At 51.0% G+C, this 23554-nt stretch overlaps 1 protein-coding gene across 1 annotated transcript; it reads right to left on the bottom strand.

Moving 5' to 3' along the window:
* Window positions 1-5080: 5080 nt before the first annotated feature.
* Il17d (interleukin 17D) lies at window positions 5081-23554 on the bottom strand. Its single transcript, XM_036199712.1, has 3 exons — window positions 22903-23554; window positions 22227-22522; window positions 5081-6188 (listed from the first exon to the last, which is right to left on the bottom strand). Exons 1-3 carry the CDS (start codon window positions 22915-22917, stop codon window positions 5870-5872), a joined length of 630 nt encoding a protein of 209 aa, XP_036055605.1. The 5' UTR covers window positions 22918-23554; the 3' UTR covers window positions 5081-5869.

Here is a 23554-nt window from a genome sequence, read left to right as displayed (position 1 = left end):
TCCACTTCCCTGTTTACTCTCTTTCTGGTGACACGTGACCTCCCCCACTCTGCCCTGGACTGGGACTCTCCTGGCTTAATTTTCAAACTAAAACGTCTTCTTGCTGTTTCGGTAATGAAGTTGGGGTTCTTACATGAACAAGTCTGTGGACTTGAGTAGAGAGAAATGTTAGAAGCTGTCTAATTGTTCAGTGTCTGTGAAAACAGAACAGGCCTCCTGAATGGCACAGAACCTTGGCCTCTGTCAGAAGTTTCCATAACATGGGCGGCTTTTGCCTACCCAGTGGACTGGGAGTGCTCTGGAAGCTTCTTAGAGACCCAACCTGCCTCCATGGAGCAGGTTGATGATCCAAGCAACCAGTGTTCCAGCTCCTCCCAGGTTCAACCTCCCTCTCAGCTCTGAGAGACCTGATGGAATGTAGCGCTGCTGTCCCAGCATGTGGCCCCGCTCAGCACCTCACTCCAGACCGTGAAAGGGGATGGCAGTGCCAAGCCAAGCTCCACAGCCAAGCAAGAGCTGGGGGTTGTGCTGGACCCTTGCTGTGAAAAGCTATTTACATCCACCTATCATACCCCAGAAGTCAAGGGATAACTGCCAGGGAGAAGGTGGCACCTGGCCAGGCGGTGGTGGTGCACGCCTTTAATCCCAGCACTCGGGAGGCAGAGGCAGGCGGATCTCTGTGAGTTCGAGGCCAGCCTGGTCTACAGAGTGAGATTCAGGAAAGGTGCAAAGCTACACAGAGAAACCCTGTCTCGAAAACAAACAAACAAACAAACAAAAAACAAAAAAAAAAGAGAAGGTGGCACCTGCCTGTAATCCCAGAACTAGGGAGGTTGAGACGGTAGGGTTATAAGTTTGGGGTCAGCCTGAGTCACTCTGTCTCCAAATAAAACCATGGATAAGTAGAATCTGGAGAGATCTCAAGGGACATCCTGCTGAGTGTGAAAGCCAACTCCAAAGCCCACACTGTGTTTCCAGTCACAACATCTGAGAATGGAGAACGGCATAGCGGTGACAGGGATCAGGATGGGACATGGCAAAGGAGGCTGAGTGTGGCCACCAAGGGCCGATCTCTGTGGTCCTGGGATGTTCTGTCCTTTCCTGCCGATGTGATCACATTACACAGTGCACGTGGACCTGGCCGACTCCAGATGGCGTCCAGGAACAGCCGTTGCTATTTTCCCGGCTGTGACATCACACTGCACTTACCCAGCACTCTGCTTTCAGGGTGCTGGGTCTCAGGCCCTCCCTATGTCTAGAATGAGCTCCAGGTAAAAGCCAGCCACCCTGGGAACTTGTGAAAGTAGCTTTCCATCCCCCAAAGGAGTCCTTGTCCCAGCTACTTGTCCTTATAACGCACACGATCCGCTCCCCTCCTCCCCCCAGCTCTCACTGGCTCACTCCTCACACTGCACTCTGGTCTGCTCTCGAATTCTCTCACATGCCCTCTCTTGCTATCTCCACTGTTCTCTCTCACTTCCACAGCCCTGGCCATGTCAGTCTGCTTTCCTTTCTATATGCCTCTGGATAGAATCTCTCTCTTACAATGGAGCGGTCATGTTGGCAGTTTTTGTACCACACCCCTCACCCCTCACCAGAAACAAGCCAAGAGTGAGTACATAAGGTCCCCTTGGTGGTTTGGTAACTTTTGAGACCTACAATCGTGTCAAAAATTAAAAAAAAAAAAAAAAAAAAAAGAATCAACCTGTCTCTCTGGGAAAGGACTTGCTTTGACCAAAAGAATGTCATTTGGCCAACATGTACGTTGTTCTGTCCCCGCGCTCACACTGACTAGCATTCTCTGGGTGGGAGTCACTCTAGCAGCTAGCCCTTGACTTGGACAACACCACAACTGACCTGTGGGGGAGGAGAAGCGAGCCTGGGGGCTGGACACCTGTGCCAGCTCGTTTATGCCATCATGGACAAGGTGTAGTCACCAGAGAGGAGGGAGCCTCGATTGAGAAGATGCCTCCAGAAGACCAGGCTGCAGGCAAGCTGTAGGGCATTTTCTTAAATAGCGATTGATGGGGGGTCCAGCCCATGGTGGGTGGTGCCATCCCTGGGCTGTGGTCCTGGGTTCTATAAGAAAGCAGGATGTGTGAGCCATGAGGAGCAAGTCAGTAAGCAGCACCGCTCCATGGCCTCTGCAAGAATTCCTGCCTCTAGGTTCCTGCCTTGCTTGAGTACCTGTCCTGACGTCCTTCAGTGATTAACAGCAGTGGGAAGTGTAAGCCAAAGAAACCCTTCCCTCCCAAGTTGCTTTTAGTCATGGTGTTTCATCTCAGCAATAGGAACCCTAAGACAACACCAGAGGAGATGGGCCTGCTACTACAGGCAAAATCCTGCCTGTCCTGCCGACCCAGAGGCAGAGGTCAGGGTCAGGAGTCAGTGCTCAGAGACCAAGATCCTCAGACCTTGGCTGTCACATTCCCAGATGGCATCACTCTAAGAAGTGCTGCTTTTCTAAGACACCTGGCAGATGCTATTACATTGTTTAAAATGTTCTTTAGGGGCTGGAGAGAGAGCAGAGTGTAGTATGACATCATGACAGGTGACCTGAGAAAACAAGATCTTTTATCACGAAGTCACTCAAACGGGTAGCATATACAGAATGGAAACACTGGGCAGACGGATGACTCACACCCTAGCAAGACGCAGCACTTCAGGTTTCATCAGCGTGGAGAAGGATGAGCAATTTCAAACCTAAGAATTACTTCCGGAGTTTTTCATTGGCTATTCTTAGACCATAACCTGTTGACCATAACCGACACAAAGGGCAAGGAGGAACTACTGTCCCACCAGATGGTTATAAAAAGATCTTCGGTGACCTGCAGAATACCTTCCATGCCAGCAGTGCCGCAGAGTCCTGAAGTCAGCACTTCTTTGGTGGAAACATGCACCAGGGACCTTTTCTGGGGGCAGAGGAGGCAGGGAGGGTGTTTACAGTCTCAGGCGCTGCTCTACCACAAAGCCTAGGAGCAAACCTCCCTGGCAGACCTGTGCAGCCATGTTCACTGTGGGCAGTAAGATGCAGAGTGGAACTGAGGGGAAGAACGGCCACTGAACTCCAGCTGCTGTACATTTGAACAATTGTTGAAACAATTCCTATAGTGGGTGGATGGTTGTGCCATGCCCTGAGGCACTGCCCCTAGGGAGGCAGCAGGTAGCTGCTAGGCACCTGCCCCTTGGGCATGGCTGAGAGGGACCCTGAAGACCTGGGACGCATGTACATGTGCTCTCTCTTTGCTACCTCGTGGTCTTGGATGCTGGTGTGGATCAGGGATCTCTTGAGAACCACATTGGACCTGCCCCACCCCTCCACGATTCTGCCACCAACTCCTTTATTCTGGTTGTGAGTTAACCTCAAATAAATTCCTTTGACCATCAAATAGACTCCGTGGACTTATCCCATGAAATTCCCATCTCCATCTTATTCCCACTCCCAATTAGTTTGACCAGAAAACAAAAGTCCGTCATTACTCACTGAAACATCGTGACCCAGCTGGGCAGTGGTGGCGCACAACTTTAATCCCAGCAATTGGGAGGCAGAGGCTGGCGGATCTCTGTAAGTTCAAGGCCAGCCTGGGCTACAGAGTGAGATCCAAGACAGCCAGGGCTACACAGAGAAACTTTCTCTTAAAAAGTAAAAGCAAAAAAAGAGCAAAAAAGAAAAGAAACATCAGGCTGGAGAGATGGCTCAGCAGTTACAGCTGCTCTTCCAGAAGACCCTCGTTTAATTCCCAGCACCCACATGGCAGCTCACAACAGTCTGTGACTACAGTTCCAGGGGGTCTGATACCCTCACACGGTCATACATGAAGGCAAAAACATGAATGCATATAAAATAAAAATAAATTATTTTTTTAAAAAAGGAGCAAATACTGAAGGAAAAGGAACGTCATGTCCCAGGTCACCTTGCTGTCTAATTAGTGGTACCTGGTGAAAGTCATTTCATTTAAACTTACACAGAAAATAAAGCCACTTTGGACAAACACCTGCTAAAGGAGGCTTAACGTGATGCTTCTTTCCAATGTGGGTTCCAGGTGGTCAGGGCCAATGTGGAGCTATTGCTAGGGAACGCTGCCCCAAGCCAGGGCCAGTGTGTTGTAATGGTAACCTTGCTGGGTACTTTACAAATAGTGCTCAGTCCTCACAGTAACTCTGTGAGGTGGGTGCTTGTTATGGTTTGGATCGTGACTGTGTCCCCAAAGCCTGTGTGTGAAAAGCTTGGTCTCTGTGGGATGGTGTTATTAGGAGATGGTGGACTGAGGAGGGGCCGGTGGGAGGAAGTGAGACACTAGGGGCATGCCTTGGAAGAGGGTTTGGAGACTCTGGGCCCCCTGTCTCTGTCTGCTTCCAGGTCACCAGGAGGTGAGCCCCTCTCCCACCTGCTTGCAGCCACGGCGTTCCTTGCCAGAGGCCCACAGCAACAGGGCCCAGCAAACCCTAGGCTGACGTCTGAGGCCCTGAGCTCATTTTGCTGAGGTATTTTAACACAGTGACAGAATGATAGCTCACATGATGCTGTAACATTTCCCAGATGAGGAAGGCACCCCAAAAGAGAGCTGGCACACGGCAGTTCCCCTCTGGCAGCTCAGTCTTAGTTTAAGAAAGAGATGGTGTCTTGTCCACGGCTGTTGCCCTGGAGCTCGGTGACAGGGACTGCACATGTGCTGGAGAGACACTGTGTTAGCTTCCTATTGCTATAGCACAATGCCTGAGATCATTATTAGGGAAAAGGTGTCCTTGGGCCCACAGTTCTGAAGGTTCCAACTTAAGGTCAATGGGACTCACTGTTTTGGGTCCTTGATAGGTTTGCCAGATGGTGGCACCAAGGCGCATGTCACAGGCAAAATAGGTGTGGGGTAAGTGCAGGAGATGGGTCCCACTGGGCACATCGCTAGTGAGTGAAGGACCTCCTTGAGGCCCATTTTCTTCTAAAAGTGAGTCAAGAGAGGGTGTGGCTCACCGGTTGAGATCCTATTTAGAATATCCAAGGGCCTGGGCTTCCTCCCAACATTCTAAACAATTCATCTAAGCAAGATCTGGAAAGAGATGAAATGCACACAGCCGCAGATCCTTCAGCTACCACCGTTTTAGTGACTGAAAAAAAACCTTTACAAATGTGTTCAGGGACAGACTTCACACTCAGATGTAATTCCCAGAGGAAGGTCTCCACACTCTGGAGACGGCCCTCCTTCTTGCTCTGCAGGCTTGGCTGATCCAAAAGCCCATAAAACTAAGCCCATGTGTACTTGAAGCTCCCTGAGAACTGGCTAAAATGCCACATTCCACCTCCTGCCATAAATTGAGGCCAGTGGCGAAGAAAAACGGCAAAAAAAAAAAAAAAAAAAAAAAAAGCCTAAGTTGTCATAAAGTTGAGACCATCCATATGGTAAAGAACAAAGAGAGTTTTCCGGAACCCGGAGGCCCCTCAAATCCCCTCAAAATCCCTCTCTCTGCGCGGACCTGAGAGGCCTCCACAGATTCGGCACATCCATTTCACCTTGGTGAGCCTTGGCAGCAGGCTGAACTCAGAGACAGGGGACAGTGTCAGCTAAAAAGAAGTCCATCTGAGCACCACAATTATCTGCTCAAGAATCGTATTAGAGGAAAACAGATGTTTATAATTTGCGTGTATGTCAAGGAAGTTTTAAAAATAACAGGCTTGCTCTAAATTACTAATAGGAAAATAGTTTCTGCCTCTATTCAAAATAGCCTTAGGTATGTAGTGTCTGCTTTGAAAAATACAAATATATTTAAAGCTTATGTAGTTGTCCCTTCGGAAAAAGTGGGCGGGGTGGGGGAGGGGTTAGGCTGGGGGAACAGAGGCTCGAAGGGAGCTGATGGTGGCGGCCAGTCCCCGGCATCAGCGCCCTGCTGGCCTGTCGTTGGGCCCGAGCAGCAGCTTGGCTCCTGGCTTGTCCATGCTGGAGCTGGCGCTGTCCGAGGCCTGGTCCGGCTCGGGCACGCAGGTGCAGCCCACCGGGATGGTGACGTAGTGTTCGGCGTACACTGAGCGGCCGCCCGCGCAGGCCGCCGTGCGGCGCAGCACTACGGCCGGGGAGTAGACAGGTGCGCTGCGGAAGCGGAGGTCCTCCTCACCGAAGAGCCCGGTCAGGCAGCCACGGCACAGGCAGTAGGCCTCAGGCAGGTACCTCGGGAAGCGAGCTGGGTCGTAGGAAATCCTGCCAACAGAGCAAGAGAGAGAGGACTGCAGCAGGAGCATCACCGCCAGTCAAGGCCAGCTTGGGCTACATAGCAAGCTAGACCAAATGAGGAAGACCTGAGCAAGGCTGTGTCCAGTTAGCATCCTGGTAGGGCCTACCTGGAACAAACAGTTACATCACTATGCGGTGAGCCCCTGCCTGGAAGACGCTCTACCATGGCATTTGACCTCTATCGTATTTGGGATGCTGTTTGCAGCATGGACCACTAGCCTTGAGTGCCTATAAAACTACCCTGTGTTGGGGCTGGAGAGATGGCTCAGCAGTTAAGAGCACTGACTGTCCTTCCAGAGGACCAGGGTTCAATTCCCAGCATCCACATGGTGGCTCACAACTGTCTGCACCTTGACACCCTCATCCAGACATATACACAGGTAAAACATCAATGCAGCTGGATGGTGGTGGTGCATGCCTTGAGGCACAGGAAGATCTCTGTGAGGGCAGCCTGGTTCACAGTGTGAGTTCCAGGCCAGCCACACAAAGAAACTCTGTCTCAAAAAAGCAAGCAAGCAAACAAACCCCCAAACAAACAAACCATTAAGTATATAAAAATAAATAATTTTCAACCACAACACCACCCCACCCTTTGTCAAGGTCACTGGCACCACACATAGGTGACCTCTATCAGGACAGGACAAACTATCCTGGGCTGTCCTGTCAACCCTGAGAAGCCATCTTTGTGATTCCAAGTCAAGGCCTGCCCAGCTCTGCAGCTTTGGGGAGATAGGCTGATAGCAATTCCTACAGATAGCCACGCCTGTGCAGAAGGCCATGCTGTGTGTTCTCTAAAGCAGCAGCAGGGGACAGGAGGGTGGCAGGAGGGCTGGCTGGCCAGGGATACTTGAAAAGTGAAAATAATCTTAAATTCCATCACTTTGATTTACCTCCAAGTCTTCCAAGTTTCAATTCAGATGCCAAATGTAAAGCCCTCTAGGACAGCCCGTGGCCAAATCCTAGGGGAGACTATAGGTCAGCTACAACAGGTGACTGACTCACTTGGAGACAAGGCAACCCCGGGACAGAGCTTGCACAGCAGCCACCTACAGAGCTGCAGAAACCCAGAAGGCTATGGGGGCAGGAACCCAGAACCCTTCTTGGATGTCCCCTTGCTGAAGGAAGCATTACCCCATTGCTCATGAGACTTCTGAGTGCCTACATCATGTCCATCTATCTATGCATTAGAACACAGGCAATCTCTTATGGGTCTGCTCTTTCTAGAGACACTCAAATCCATCATCTATGAGCCTTTACTTTGCTAACCTGTCTAGCAGTGGACACATCTGAAGACCTACTATGTGCCAGCATGGGAAGCACCAAACAGTAGCCTGAATCTAGTGAAGAAAACAGAGGAGAGATGGAGAGAAGGGGAAGGATGGGCTTGGAGATCTTTCTGTTCCTCCAGTGGAGATGGGCATTGGCCACACCATTCCTTCAGAGCGTGATGCCAATCCAAGGCAATGCTTTCTCCTTCATCCTTAATACTAATGAGGACACTTGCCAACAAAAACACCTCCCTTTGAAAGTACATTCAGAGCACCCATGCCAGGAGGGACCTGGTCTGCAGAGAGAAGGTGCTGGAAATGATGGTGCTGGCTGAGAAGTGGGGTCTGGGGTCAGGAAGGCCTCCTGGGCATGGGACTTTTCACTCCCTTCTCACACCGTTCCAGGGACCAGAGGCATGGCCTGGGGGAAAGCTCCTACCTTGGGTCGAGGGGTCAATGCAGACATCTCTAAAACAACCCCACACTGATTTTGCCCATTTGTGCTTCCCACCAACACAAAGTAGGTGAAAAATCTACTTTTAAAGTTTGTTTCAGGGCTGGAGAGATGGCTCAGAGGTTAAGAGCACTGGCTGCTCTTCCAGAGGACCCAGGTTCAATTCCCAGCACCCACATGGCAGCTCACAACTGTCTGTAACTCCAAGATCTGACACCTCACACAGCCACAATTCACAGGCAGAACACCAATGCACATCAAAAGTCTGATGTCACTGTTTGCTCAGTTCCGCCCCCAGGGCTTTGGGAGCAGCACGGACCGTCTCCCACCCTCCTGACATTCCCTTTCACTGAACAGTTTTGAAGGGAAAGGAAGTCCTAAATAGCTAGATGCATAATGTCTCCCGCTATATTCAACATTTAATTAATTCCTATCTGAGTCCTAGGTCAGGCAGTTAGGATTCGGGCAGAACACCTATGCACACCAAAGACATGCACTGGGAAAGTGCACAAATGCACAGGGACATGCACCCAGAGCAAGAGGGCATTGGGAGTAGAGGTCCAAGTCAGAACTGGGGAGTGTGTCACAGGCGGAAAGTACAAGGTAAGAGGCCACAGTGAAGAGAGATGCCATAGTCAGGGATTTGGATCATACCCTGACAGAGAGTGAAGTGTGACCCAGTGATGTTTTAGAAAGCCTGCCTGGGACAAAGGGGGAGATCTTGGTCCAAGATGGGGACTGCATTTTGGGATCTAGTTTGTATTAAATGTGACAGTTCATGGAAGGGTGTGGAGGAGATTGGCAGAAAAGGGAGAGACAGAGTCTGAAGATAGACTGGGTCCACAGGCTGAGGAAGGCACACCCTAGAGATCAAGATCAGGCCACTCAAAAGCTTCAGTGGGGACAGAGCCAGCTCATCAGACACGCGGACTAGAAGATGTTTTCATCTACCTGCTGTAGCTATAACATGATACTCGAGACTGGCTAATTTAGAAAGACTAGACATTTACTTGGGTATGGTGGTCCTTCCCAGCACTGGGGAGGTTGAGGCAGGAAGATCATGAGTTCAAGGCCAGAGTGGACTACATAGAATGACCTGGTTTCAACCACTCTCCAAAAAAGAGATTTATCTGGCATTCAGCTCAGTTGATTCTGGAGTCTGGGAAGCTCAAGAACATGGCCTTCTTGAAGCATCTCACATGGTGGCTCATATCAAATGGCAAGACAGACCAGTCTTCCCAGCTCAAATCTCTCTTATTATAAAGCCATTAATGTCAACACAGAGGTGCCTTGAGCTACTCACTTCCCACGTGTCCACCTGTGAACACCACCAACACACCAGCAGCCTGGGTGTCCCTCAGGAACAGCAGGCTCTCAGGTGCCACTCTGGTTAGTTTTGTTGGTGAAAGTTGTTAGGATCCTGCTCTCCTCGGGTACATGTGAAGCTTGGGGTCTGGCGTCTTATGTCATCGGGGGCACCGGCAACTACGTACCGCCATACCTGCCTTAGAAAGCCAGACACGGACCCCCACGCTCTCTCTCTGCGCTCTCTCCCTGCTTTCTCTCTGCTCCTGCCATCTCCCTTTCTCTCCAGGCCTGGCTTCTTTCTAATAAAGCTCTTTGTAACTCTGGTAGTCGTGGCTGTGGCCTGTGACTTTCCCACCGGTGACCAGCACCACCCACCAGTTCCATTTTACTATCAAAAGTGTTACTGCTTGGGTGCCTGATGGCTAAAGGCTCATTCAACTAAAAATATCCATCCCAGCACTCCAGCTGGTCCGAGGCCAAATGTTTCCACTTCACTTTGAACCCTTTGGACTACGGTTGGTGACAAGACACCCATATGCCCCCACCTCTACCTGCCACCTGGGATAGAATGAAGGAATGAACATGGGGTCTTTCAAAAAGTGTCTTTGAGACTTGGAGTGTTCCCTTGCTCAACATGGAGGCCAGATGTGCCATCCATGGCGGTGGCACTCACTCGGAGTGACCAGCACCACAGAAAGGCAAGCAGCTCCTGAGTTTGTGGGTGTCCAGCTTCTTGCCTAATCTGTAGAAATCACCAGCTCCATGGGAGAGGGGGAGCAAGGCCCTCCATAGGGACTCTATCTCTTCCAAACATGGAAATGCAGCCCAGCAGAAACCCTGCCTGGCCTCGCTGCCCAGTCCCCCGCTGTCTCTGCTGAACCCTGCTCTGTGCAAACTTGGCGTGGGACCTGCCTGAAACTCATCAAGTTTTCCCCACTGACGAATCTCAGGAGCGGCCCTGGCCCCGTGTTTGGCTAGGGTGAGTGACAGCTGGTGGGGCTTAATCCAAGAACAAAGGACAAGTCCTCCAGGGATGATTAGAGGTGATGGAAGCTGAGCTCTGGGAGGAATGTAAGTGACAGCAGAGACAGAAAAAGAGCGCTGCCCCAGGGCCCCGGACACGTAGGAAACAATTCTAAGCGGTTCCGGAGGCAGAGCTCAGGGAACAATGAACGCATTCTCTGGAGGAATCTGCCACCTGATGTGTGCATCTGATAGCTGGGCAGACACCAGCATAGTTTGCCACTTTACAAAACATATTTCCATTTCAAACCAGCAGAGCCCAAGGATGATTGATTCTCCCCGGGGCAACCCAAACGTCCCCAACCCCAGGCACCAAGCTAAGGGGTCCTGACAAAGTCCAGGGACAAAATGGCCTCAGCAGCCTGAGTCAGCAACACTGAGGGCCAGTGAGTTCAGCCCAGCAGACTTTCTAGAAAAGGCAGGGAGCTGTCTATATCTATGGGTCCTGGAAAGAAAATGTTGGTCCAGTTTAGTGTCCGACCTGTGACCCAGAGCAGATCATCATTGCTGCCAGTTGAATAAGGTTTGACAGGAAGGCCACTTTGCCAGCTTCCTGAAGCCTTTCGACCAGGCTTGAGTTTTGGAAAGGTCTGGGAAAATCCCCTCAAGCAAGTGTAATTCTTCTTTTAGTCTATAACATCAGCACATCTCTAACCAAGATCCCAGCTTCGAACTTGGCAAATGGAGCCTATAATTCAGAGGGAAGGAAAGGCCCAGGAACTGTCAGAACACACTCCGGGGAGAAGAAGGGGGTGGACGGTCCACCAGACCGGAAGTGATTAAAAGACGATGAGAACCAGGTGTGGCTCTTGTTTAAAAGGAAGGATCTGGCGGACTGTGGTGTGTGACACACATGTCACTGTAGCACTCAGAAGGCTGAGGCAGGAGGACTACAAGCGGCAGGCCAGCCTGGGCTACACCAAGAATAGGACCGTTTCCTGAGAGACGCACCAGTCATCCTGACTTGTTCGTTATGTAATGCGCCCATGTATTGAAACCTTACATGGTGCCTCATGAGTCTGCATAATTATTATGCTAATGAAAATGAACATATCTTAGAAGAACAGAATTCTAATTTCTAGTCTTCTTGTCTGTCGTGGAGTATTACTTTAACTATGAAAAGGTGTGTTACGTTTGCTTATGTTGCATTTGTTTGACGATGTAAAGGTGTGTTGCTTTGCCTGTCTAATAAAAGGCTGAAGGGTCACTAGCTAGCTAGTACAGGGATATGCGGGGCTGGCAGACAGGGGAATGAGTAGGAGGAGGAATCTAGGCTCAGGACAGGAGGGAAGGAAAGAACAGGGATGGAGGGAGGGAGACGCCTGGGGCCAGCCGACCAGGCAGCTGCCAGCCAGTCAGACACGGAGAAAGAAAGAAAGAAAGAGAGAGAGAGAGAGAGAGAGAGAGAGAGAGAAAGAAAGATACATACAAAGACCTGAAGCCAAACCTAGATGAAAAGAAATAGGTTAATTTAAATTATAAGAGCTATTGGGACAAGCATAGGATAAAGCCGAGCATTCATAATTGATATTTGGGGGCTGGTGGTCCAAGAAAGCCTGACACACTCTGAGTATCCACCTTCTGAGTATGCAGCTCTCTGCTCACTCGAAGTCCATCGATCTCTCTGCTCACTTAAACTGGGCATCTTGAAGATGAGTCCACAGAAATACGGCTGCACCGAGCAGCGTGTCAGGCCACATCTGCACTGGATGGCTAGCCATTGTTACCATGGGCATAGTGAGAGTAGCTGGCGGCCAACAAGTGGATGACACATTTTCCCAGTGCCTTTTCTGTATGACCAAGCCAGCCCCAGACTACCCTCCATGCTAACGGTAGTTCACACAGAAGGTAACTGTAACCCAAGGGTTGGTACCACCATGGAATGGCCAGAAAAGTGGTGCTTCTCTGGAGGTACAGAAATGGGATTTTTAAAAATAGTCATGCTCTTTCCTCACCCCAGAGATTCTGAATTAACTGCTCTGGAATGGGGCTAAGCTGGCTTCCCATATAATTCTCACCTATCCCTGTTCAGGCTGTTTGGTCTCCGCATTTAAGAAAAGTAACGAAGCCAGACCTGATGACACACACTTGTAATCCTGGCACTTGAGAGGCTGAGGCAGAAGGATTGCCACAATTCTGAGGGCAGCCTGGGCTATCTAACAAGACTCTGCCTTAAAACAAAAAGAAGTAGGCTGGAGAGATGGCTCAGTGGTTAAGAGCATTGGCTGCTCTTCCAGAGGACCCAGGTTCAATTCCCAGCACCCACATGGCAGCTCACAGCTGTCTGTAACTCAAGTTCCAGAGGATCCGACTCCCTCACAAGGACATGCAGGTCAAACACCAATGCATATATTAAAAAAAAAAAGAAAGAAAGAAAGAAAAGAAAAGAAAGAAAGAAAGAAAGAAAAGAAGAAGAAATACTGAGTCAATGAGGGTTTGAGGTCTGGGTGCCTCACCATGGCACAGTGACGACCTCATATGAGAGAAGCTTTAGGCTCCATTCCCAGCATTGGGGGTTTAAAAAAAGAGGGATCTGTAACCTAATCTTCCATTTCCCTTTGGAGCCTCCCTGCAGCTGGAGTGGGCAGGAGTCACCCCACTATAGGGAAAATCTCCCTGTATATAAACCACTGTCTAGGGCTCCAGGGCCTAGAACAGTGGGCTCCGTGGGGTAAGCAGGGGGTAACTGGGGACATGAAGGCTACAAACAGCTTCTCTCTAGGGGCAAGCTGTGGCCAGCAGGTCCATCAGCTCCACCCTCCTTCCATTCGCTAAGGCTCCCGGGAGCCAAAGGGCTGCAGTGTCCATTGCCAAGAAGCACTGAAAAACCCTTCTCTGGCCCCTGGGAGAAAACGCTGTGCATTTCTCATGAAAGAGCACATGGAAAGTTCGGTGGTGGCGGCTTCAGCAGTCCTGACCAGGTCATAGATCCCCATGGGCTTCGCCTGGCCAAGGACAGTTAGAGGTCCGTCCTGCTCTAGCTGCTGCCATCTGAACTTGGCAGAGCCTGAGGCAGCTCCAGGCAAATGTGACTCTTCTGCCAGTAAGCAAACTCAGGGATCCTCGCAGCAGGAAGGCTCACCTGCCCACCTTCCCTCTCTCATTCGGGGAAATAGAGGTACTGGCACCCGGCCACCTCCTCTCTCACACGTGTAGGAAAACTGCAGCGTGGGCTGTGGATACTTAGCATCCAGTCCCAAGCCTGCACATAGTGATGGTCCAACCTGGGGATCCACTTATTCTGCATAAAACCTATTCACGTGGCCAAGCTCGAGGACAGAGTATTAGGAAAGAATTTGGAAGATCATGGTGGTGGCGATGGGTCACGTACAAGAAGAAAATGGATGAGAACGACGGCCCAGATTTCTCGAAGGCTTTCATTCTTTTGTCATGGCAAATGTGACACTCGGAGCAGCTGGGAAGCATCTCTTCAAAGGAAAAACTCACTCATGCCCACAGGACTGCTCGGCTCTCCAGGGGAAGCTGTAGAATGCGGGTCCAGAGCCATCTTTGATGTTCCCGACCTTGGAACAATGAGGGAGGCGTCTGGGTGTGCGAGGGAGGAGCCCACCTGGTCCAGCCAGCCAGCTGTCACCATGGAGGGGCAGTTCACATATACTAGCCCAGCCTCTTCAACTCTAAGAGTTCCTGGTATTCTCTCCTTGACAACTTAGTGATTTGGGGAGAGGTGCCCTCTCTCTGTCACCTTCTCAATGTGCTGTCCGTGGAGGACAGATATCAGAAGGAATGTCACTTCGTGGCCTGTGGGGGGACTGCCTGTATTTGCCCAAACCCTTCTGTTGGCACGGGCACACACATTTTATTCAGGTGAAGAGCGTTGAAAGAGGTGTCCAGAGAGTGAAATATTGTCATCCCCCCTGGCAGCACTCTGCGTGCTAAAGTAAAGCCCCAGCCCTGGGGAGCAACCGACCATCAAAGCTGATGGTAATCCGGGAACAATGCTCCATGACAATGACTTTATTTTTATTCCTTGACAGGTGATATCTGGCTGTATTCTGAGAAGCCCACTGGGGGTGGGGGGGTCAGCTTTGTACTTGGACAAAGTCAAGGTTACTTGTCTATGTATTGTGTATGTATATATATGGAAACCACCAACATCTCTTAGTTAAACTGCTTGGGAGAAACAAAAATGTGTGCCTCCTTTCCCACAGTGACCAGTAGGGATGGACAATACTGTGGAGACTCCCAGCCAGACCCCAGCATTCTTTCTGCTGGGGCGTCTGTCCCTTTCCCCAAGCCACCCCCTTTCTTCTTAACAGAACATTATCCTGATAAGGTAACGTGGAAAGGTCATAGCACCCGGGCTACTGTGTCTCATTCAGAACATTAGATAAATCCAGAGTTCGTGACGTTGCCCTTAGGTCATCTGGAGTAGCCCACAGGTATGGGAAAGACACAGGAAAGAGCGAACTTCCTAAGGAAAAACTTAATTAGGAAAGGACCGCCACCCCAAAGTCTCAAGAGATGAGAGTCCCTGGGTCACCATCAGGCAGGATGCTTGCCCTGTGCTGCCCCCTATTGGCCAGAGTCGCCTCTACAAGGAAGGATGGGTCCACAGTTTGTGGAACTCTGCACTGGAGCCTTGTCACAAATTTGAAAGTACATAAAGGTGGGAGAGTGTGTTTTTAAAAGGCAAATAGGAACGTTTTAAAAAGATAACTGCTGTGGGCATGGATTCCTCTAACATTAAACTGTAGACTCTCCCTAACCCTTATCCACCTTCCTAGAAATGTGCCTTCCCATGTCTGAAACTTCAGATAGCATACTGCTTATAAATTAAAGTTTAATTTATAAATTTGGTACTTGGCTGGGTGGTGGCGGCACACACCTTTAATTCCAGCACTCAGGAGGCAGAGGTAGGTAGAGCTATGCAAGTCCAAGGCCAGCCTGGTCTACATAGTGAGTTCTAGGACAGCCAAGGCTACACAGAAACCCTGTCTAAAAAACAACAACAAAATAAATGAACAAAAAGGATAAGTTTGCCCAATAAATAAATAAATAAACAAATAAATAAATAAAGAAAGAAAGAAAGAAAGAAAGAAAGAAAGAAAGCCGGGCGGTGGTGGTGCACGCCTATAATCCCAGCACTCAGGAGGCAGAGGCAGGCAGATCTCTGTGAGTTTGAGGCCAGCCTGAGCTACAAAGCTAGTCCAGGACAGGCCCCAAAGCCACAGAGAAACCCTGTCTCGAAAAACAAAACAAAACAAAACAAAACAAAACAAAAAAGGATAAGTTTGGTACTCTAGTTAATACTATAGTAAGAGTTATGAGAATCTCACAACCTCAATGCACTATATCACCCTTCTCATGAGATGACCCACCGTCTACATGAGATGGAGTGAGCAAGGCGTCATGACATGTCATTGGGTGACTGCAAGGCCACCCACACACAGCATGGCAGTACCCACATGTCGCTATGATAATTAAGGTGGCCAGTGAGTGGCTGCTGAGAGGGCAGCATACACAGTGTGGATACACTGAGCATACTTATTGGTATTTTCAATTTACTGAAGTCACTGAAAAGGAAGTCAAGTATAAGGCAGGTGAAGGCAACGCTGTTCTTGATCTCTTTACCTTCTCTAATGTTCATTTATTTGATGTTCGAGACAGGGTAATGCTATGTAGTCCAAGAGCCTCAAAAACAAGCGCCTCCTGCCTCAGCCTCCTGCCTCAGCCTCCTGAATGCTGGGGATGGCAGGTGTGTGCCACACCACCTTGCTGCCTCTGAGTTTAAATCTTTTTTTTAAAGACTTGCTGGGCAGAACTTGATGTGAATGGTGCCTGTGCCCACAGCAGCACTCAGGGCCAGCGGCTCTCCTTGTTCCTGTGTGGGCTCTGTAAAGCTCTTGTTAATATTGATGATGTAAATAGGACCTTAGGTTGCCATTTGGGGAAGATGGAATAACTAATGGACATCTCAGAGGGCAAAAGGTTGCTTAGATGAGCTATCCTTTCTATTAATCTGGTTTTTTTCTCCTAAGCCTTCATAAACACGGCATCCACAGAGAGCAGGCCACAGTCTGTCAGAGCCTAAGATCACTCTGAATGCCCAGGCCATCACTGGGCAGGGGTAGCCTTGTCTGCTCACTAGTATAGTAACTGGAGACCACATGAGCTGCACTGGTGCATTTAGAGAGTAGAAGGTTCTCCATCCACTGAGACTATGCCACACACCTGTGGGTAGATGCTGAGGTGGTCCCTTAATCAAACATCCTGGTGGCCTGTGCATCTGGTTTTTTGTTTTGTTTTGCTGGTTTTTGAGACAGGGTTTCTCTATGTAGCCCTGACTGTCCTGGAACTCAATCTGTAGGTCAGGCTGGCCTTGAACTCAAAGATATATCTGCCTCTGTCTCCTGAGGGCTAGGATTAAAGGCGTGTGCCGCCGCCCGGCCCTGTGCGTCTGTTTTAAAGTCACTTTTTATCCCCAACCTTTGCTCTCAGTCCTGTTCCACCAGGATGTTTGAAGAGTGGCAAGGCCACCCCCAGCAGGCTGGCATGGGGCAGCGAGGGTCCCAGGACAGGGTGGGCTGTGGAGAGTCCTCACAGCACAGGTGCTGAAGTAAGTGAGATTTCTTCCTGTGGAGACCTCTGGAGGGCAGAACTATGAACTTGAAGTTACCTTAGAAAAAGGGAAAATCAAGGACATATGGACTCACCTCGGGGGTTGTCAGAAAAGCGCAGACGACAGGACTTTAGGAAAGGATTAAAGGGCCACCTCAGCATTGGCCCACAGGCCTGAGGCACACTTGCTGTTGGTCACAAGAGCCAACAAATCTTTGCTATGAAATAAATTTAGGTGTTGGCTCTTAGAGTCTCTGGGGAAAAGTTATAAAAACATCAACAACAACAAATAAAGCCTTAAAAAAACTATTTTGCATTATTCATATCCTAGAGAAAAATGTAATTTTTTAGCCTACTACTTGAAGAATAAACAAGCTAAAATTGCTTAGAGTACTGGAATGTGTATCTTTGGGGTGTCATCATACAAGCTGGTATGTCTTCAAATTTCAATAAACTCCAATGTCTCGGCAGTAGATTTCTGAACATATTGATCTGCTGTTTAAACATCTTCCCGAGCAATCAAGTTGATTTACATTTGGTATTTTGTTTTTTAAGCAAAGGAGAAACAAACACATAATGGCACAAAGTAAGTGAGAAAATATTTTTATGCTCTGGGAGACGAAGGCTGCTCTGCTAATGACACACTGGATCCCGACGATGAAGTCAGTGGTGTCCAGTATCCCGGGTCTACTGTTTGGGGTTTATCACCTAGCAACAATCTCTTAATGTCCAAGCTGTGACGTCTTCAGAGCTCAGCCCAGCATGGAGTCACAGGCTCTGAAAACCCTACCTCAAAGCCCACAGCACTCCTTCCATGAGCCCCCAAACTTTACGAGCAAATAAGCCTCCCCACCAAGGCCCTGCGTGTGTGTGTGTGTGTGTGTGTGTGTGTGTGTGTGAAGCCATCTGCAGCTTCTGCCTTTTCCTCATGGTTGGGAGACTTCCCTTCTCTCCATTTAATGAAGAAAACATCTTCAGCAGGCACAGTAGCACAGGTCTGTCGGCCCAGATACTCAAAGCTGAGGCAGGAGGATCACTTGAGCTCAAAAGTTTGAGACCAGCCTGAACAATATAGTGAGACCCATCTCTTTAAAAAGAATGTAGCTAGGTGTGTTCACGTGAACCTTTAGTTCCAGCACTTTATGAGTTCCAGGCCAGCTAGGACTGCACACTGAGACCCTGACTCAAAGAAAGAAGGAAAAAGTCTCACCATGTATGGATTATGTCAATTTCTCTTTCCACACAAGGGTGACTGCATGCTACCTGGACCTTCTCCCATAAGGAATGCCCACGGATCTACTTACGTGATCTAACCACTACCTCTCTCTTCTGCTCTATACAACTCACTGTCTATTGGTGGACACTGTGTTGCCTTCCAACCCTTGTTGCTCCAGCAACGACTAATACCCTTAGTCAACAGTCATTTGGTATGTGGATACATGGGTCTGCAGGAGGAATACTGATAAGCTGAATCATTGGGTCAAGTGTATGTAAAGTTTGATTCTGAGCCAGGCACAGGGGTGTACCTGCAACCACTGATGAGGTGGAGGCAGGAGGTCACTTGAGCCCAGAGCTTGAAGTCAGCATGGGTAGCAGTGGCAAGACCCCCTCTGACGACATATTTTTAATAATTACAATCCCCATTTCCTCCTTTCCCAGTCATCCCAATCCGAATGCCTCCACCGCACCAGATCGGCTTCCGCCTTCCTCCGCCTTTATCAAGGTGGCCCGAGGACGGTGAAAAACAAAAGCTTCTCACTCTGGTTTCTGCATGTGTTTGGCTCCCTTGATTGCAGTATTCAGCTCTCCACGTAGGGAGAGCTGGATCGTGTGGTTTCCCTTCCTTGCACATGCTCTGACTTTGGCCCATCTTCCCTTGATGGTTTGTGGCAGCTCTTTGGGAAAGGAGCCTTTTGTGACATGGGTTGCAAATATTTCTCCCCCTGGCTTGCCCTGTACTCCAGCCTATTTTGCCAAGACGACACAGCATGTAATTATATAACTGAATTTCTTAATCTCATCTTTTATGATGTCTGGGGCTGTGAGCTGCTAAACAAGCCTCCTCCACACCAAGATTATAAATAAAATTGCTCGTGTTTTTCTTCCTCTTTGTGGCCTTACTTTTTTTACACTTAAATCTTTGAATCATCTGGAATTTGTTGTCACATAGGAGTGAGATCCAACCATATTTTCTTCCAGCTGGAGACCCAGCTGTCCTGAAACCATGGTCGCCATTCCCCAGACATAGAAGCCTGCTGATAGTTGAGTGCCTGCTTGAAAACCTGTATCCCACCTACAGTGATGCTCCCTGGGCTGTGGTATTTCTAACTCTGTTTTCCTACCCATCTTCCTTAGCATTCTGCTTTGCCTCGAGGAGCATGGTCATTTCGGTCCTCCAACCGTAGAGAAGAGCTCTGGGAATCGAGGAGAAAAGCAAGCTCCCCAGACACTCAGATCCCATCGATACAATGATGTCGAATTTGCATAGAACCTACGCATCCCTCCTGCAGACTTCAGCCATCTCTACATGCCCAACATAGTGATGCTCTGTACCCTGCTGCTTAGGGAGTAACAGTGAGAAAGATTGCCTATTTGGCACAGATGCAAGCTCTCTCGCATAATCTTGATCTGCAACTGGTCGGCTCTGTGGATGCAGCATCTGAAGAGCTGAGGAAGGCTGAGTGTGCCACTCCTGCACCTGAGCTGGTGGGATTTAGGGGGGCATGTCCATTCAGGCCACCAGAGCGCTCAGAAGTCCCTTCCCAGCCCTCTCACAGATGAGGCTCTGTACTTCCTGGATTGCACTTTTTCTACCCTCCTCCTCAGCTCAGGAGGTGGTGACAACGGAGGAGTACCAGAGAGGCAAGGGAAGAGGGCGAGGTCCACACCTGCGACAGTGGCTCCACATGGCCCTCTAAAGACTGGCTTCCTTCAGGGTAAGCTGCCCAAAGGGTGGATGGGATGATTACAAGGACAGCTCATCGGTGTGCTAGATACCATGGAAGAGGGGGTACAAGGGGCCTGAAGCTTTCTGACCCGGCCAGTGGCAGAGGGGAGAGCCCCACCAGACCCAGTCACTCCAAGTATGGGGGCTCACCAACCAGTTCCCTCCCTGCCCTTTCCTGCTTTCAGATGTGGTCACGGAAGACACAAGTGTCAGCCTGCAGCAGGAACAGCGTAGCCTGACTTTCCATGGAGGATGCCAGAGTGGAGACCTCCCCACTGGCCCTCCAGCTATGCTCTTTCCTGTCCCTGTCATCTCAAGGCAGTGAGACTCAACAAGCACAAGATTTGACTCCACACTTCCTCTTCATGAACTTATTAAGACTATGCCTTGGCCAGAGCCACAGGAGACATGCCTACAGAGGACTTGAGACTTGCTGCGTGTTACCTGTGTGTGTTCGAGCTTGGAGTGGCCTCTAGGCCTGCCTGCGCTCCAGCACTGTTTCCCCGAAGAGCTAGGATGTGTCACAGAGGGTGCCCCCTCGTGGGCCCACCTCCACATGGGTGGAGCTGTGCAAAGGGATGGACCACAAGTGAACTTGGCCTGAAGAGCAGCCAAGTCAAGGGAGGGTCTAAACTTCACACTAGGGCGGCCTGGGGGGGGGGGTAATTGGGAGAGGGGCAGTTCAAGGGACCTGACAAAATCAGCCCAGGTGACCCAGGACATCGTTCACACCCCAGTTGCGCCCTCTCCCATACTCAAGCACTGGCTCACCCAGCTCATCTTTCCTGACCGCCTGAGGCCTTCCCTGTCATCCACTGCAGCGCGCCTGTCACTGGAGCCCGCTGCAGTTTGCATCTGAAGTGTCCTCCCCATGGCAAAGGCTTGCTCCTCAGGGTGCCCTATGGAAGGTCGTGGAGCCTTTGAAGGTGGGGCCCTGCCGGAGGACTGGAGGTCACTTAAGTAGGACTCTGATCCCTTCCCTTTTCTCTCTCTTACTGCCTAGTAATGAGGTTTTCCTCTGCTACATGGCCCTGGACCACTGCCACCTGGAACCCGACTAGAGCCTAAAAGCAACAGGTCTGCCTGGTCACAGACTGAAACCTCCAAAACGGAGCCAACTCTTCTTTTCTTTAAAGTTCATTATCTCAGGTATTTGTTTGTTTTTATTTACTTATTTTGCATAAGAGGTGGTAATCTTGTATACGGATGTCAAGGGACATTTGCTGGGGTCTATTCTCTCTCTATTGTGTGGGTTCTGGGGATCAAACTCGGGTCCTTAGGCTTGTCCACAAACACCTTAATCTGCTAAGCCAACTTGTTGGCTCAGGGATTTGTTACAGTAAGGGCAAACGGACTAATAATATCCTCGATGGAATACAAGAGTGGGTGGCCATATAGTCTTGGTAATCAAGAAACATGTAATTCCAGCATTCAGGAGGATCTCTGTGAGTTTGAGACCAGCCTGGTCTATGAAGAGAGCTCCAGGACAGCCAGGGCTACATAGAGAAACCCTGTCTCAAAACAAAACAAAACCACGCTCCTGGGATGGGATGCAGCCCAGTGGCGGGACACTTTTCCATCTCCAGCATGACAAGGCAAACACATATAAAAGCCTTGCTGGTAGTTTTCTGTAGGTACCCCATTCTTCCTCTTTCCTGGCTACAACTGTCCTTCCCTAGAGTCCAGCCCATCCTCAACAGGCTCTTCTTTTGACACAACCCCTGGATTAGGCCATCCTCAGGTCTTGCCTATCCTCCATACATTTTGAATCTCTTTCACTCTCAAAAAGATGTTCTCTCCCTCCCTCAACTTCAAGCTACCGCACACTGGAAGCTTCGCTTGTCACCTCACGTTCTGTCCCGATATTACAGTCTCCCCAGACATCCTCTCAGAGGGTGTGCCTCCTAGCTCTCAGCGCCCAGCACCCCCAGCTCACACTCTCACAGGCCTCCTGTGCAAAACCCCTTAAGAATCAATAAAGGGTCATTTGGCTTGATCCCTCATGAAGTATCTGGTAAAGAATAGGTGCTCAATTGGTATTCATTGCATAACAAATGCAGGAAGAGCTGGCGAGAGGGAACAGCATTTCTTCAAAGAACGTGACAGACCTCTGTAGAAACCAGTCGCTCCCAATTTAGTTATCTCATCTGCCTCTCCTGGCTCCTCCCGGAGCTCACCGACCAGCGGGACACCGGCCCTACCTGGCCTGCCTCATCCGTGGCTCATCCCAGTAGTTCCACCCTGCCCCACCCATCAGATCCGCCCCGCCCACCTGTTCCTCGGACCCCGCCCCTCTGCCGCCAGCTGGCCCCGCCCTACCCCGCTAGTCCCACCCGCTCCCCGCCAGGCCCCGCCCCCAGCGACTCCACCCTGCCCCACCCACCTGTCCTGCAGGCCCCGCCCCGCCCCTCCGGCCCGCTCACCTGTACGCCCAGGGCGAGACGCTGCGCAGGTTGGTGGGCGGCCGGAAGCGGCGGTCGGCGGGCCTGCCCCCGGCGGGGCAGCTGGCGTTGCGCGCCTGCTCGCGCGGCCCGAGCTGCAGCGTGTGGTGGAAGGCGCTGAGCACCCCGGCCGCCAGCCGCCCGTACAGCTGCTCCAGGAGCTCCTCGGGCCGGTCGGCGCAGTCCCGCGGCCGCCCCGGACGCCTCCCGGTCCTCAGCGCGCCCGCCGCGCGGCCCGGCGCCAGGGCCAGCAGGAAGCCGACCGCGAGCATCCAGACCTGCGGGACAGGCCGCGCTCAGCGTCGCGGGACCCGCCCGCCGCTCCGCACACCGTGAGGCCCTACCCGAGCATGGGCGCCGCGCGGGCCGGCCCCCGAGCGCCGTCCCCGCCCGCCCGCCGCCCTCGCGGCCCCCGGGGCCCGGCCCGCCGCCGGCCCGCGCGCCCCCGGCCCCCGCCGCCGCCGCCACCCAGAGCCGGAGCCTGCGCGGGGGGCGGGTGCGGGGCGCGCGTGCACGTGTGCGTGTGCCTGCCGGGCTGCTGCGCGGCGGGCTGCGAGTGCCCGTGAGACGCCTCTCCCGGCCGGTCCCCCCCCACCCTGACCCTCAGCCCCAGCCCGGCCTCTGCCATGCCCTCGCCGGTACCCCCGAGGGCGCTCACCAGTGTCCCCAACATCGCGTCACCGAAATGCTTTCCAGACTTGTTAGGAGGGGGGCTGATGGCTCCTGAGCGAAGTAAATAAAGGCGCCGCACACGCGGGGCGTGTGGCCTGCGGGCTTGGGTGTCGCCCCCACCGAAGTGGACTGGCGCGGTCCGCCTGGCTGGAGGAGGAGGAGGAGGAGGTGACTGGCCTCGACGTCTCGGCACCGACCAGTGGGGCGGCGGCGGCGGGGATGCAGTCGCCGGGGAGGCCGACTTTGGCTCAGAGGAAGCGGATTTCTCTAGGTGTTGAAGCGGTCCGGGAGCTGGACGGGCCGCTTGGAAATGAATGAACTCAAACCTAGAAGGACTCTCCTCCTTGGGACCACGTCTTCTGGGATTTCATAGTTCGAAGAATTATATTAGAGATAGGAACAAAAACGAAAACAAAAAACCAAACAGTTACGTTCTGTGAGGCCAGAGGAAACTGTTTTCCCCTAAATACTCATAAAATGACTCCGTGCCTCTTATTCAGCTAAAGGCAGAGTAATAAATACCCTCCCCCACCTGACACATGGCTGTAAGTGGGCATCTCTCTAGTTTTACAGTGTTGGAGAACTCAACCATGATATTAATTGTGTGAGCAGACATGTAAAATGAGCCTAAAGTTCTG

This window comes from Onychomys torridus, chromosome 9 (genome assembly GCF_903995425.1).
Source record: "Onychomys torridus chromosome 9, mOncTor1.1, whole genome shotgun sequence".
Classification (NCBI taxonomy): domain Eukaryota; kingdom Metazoa; phylum Chordata; class Mammalia; order Rodentia; family Cricetidae; genus Onychomys; species Onychomys torridus.
Note: the sequence above shows the minus strand (reverse complement) of the source record. Positions and strands in the feature narration are given on the sequence as shown.

What these genes read in the sequence shown, in the direction of transcription:
- Il17d (XM_036199712.1), bottom strand. An exon ending in GTCTCGCCCTGGGCGTACAG is followed by an intron (nt 6,189 to 22,226) that starts GTGAGCGGGCCG and finishes CTCTGTTGGCAG; the next exon opens with GATTTCCTACGACCCAGCTC.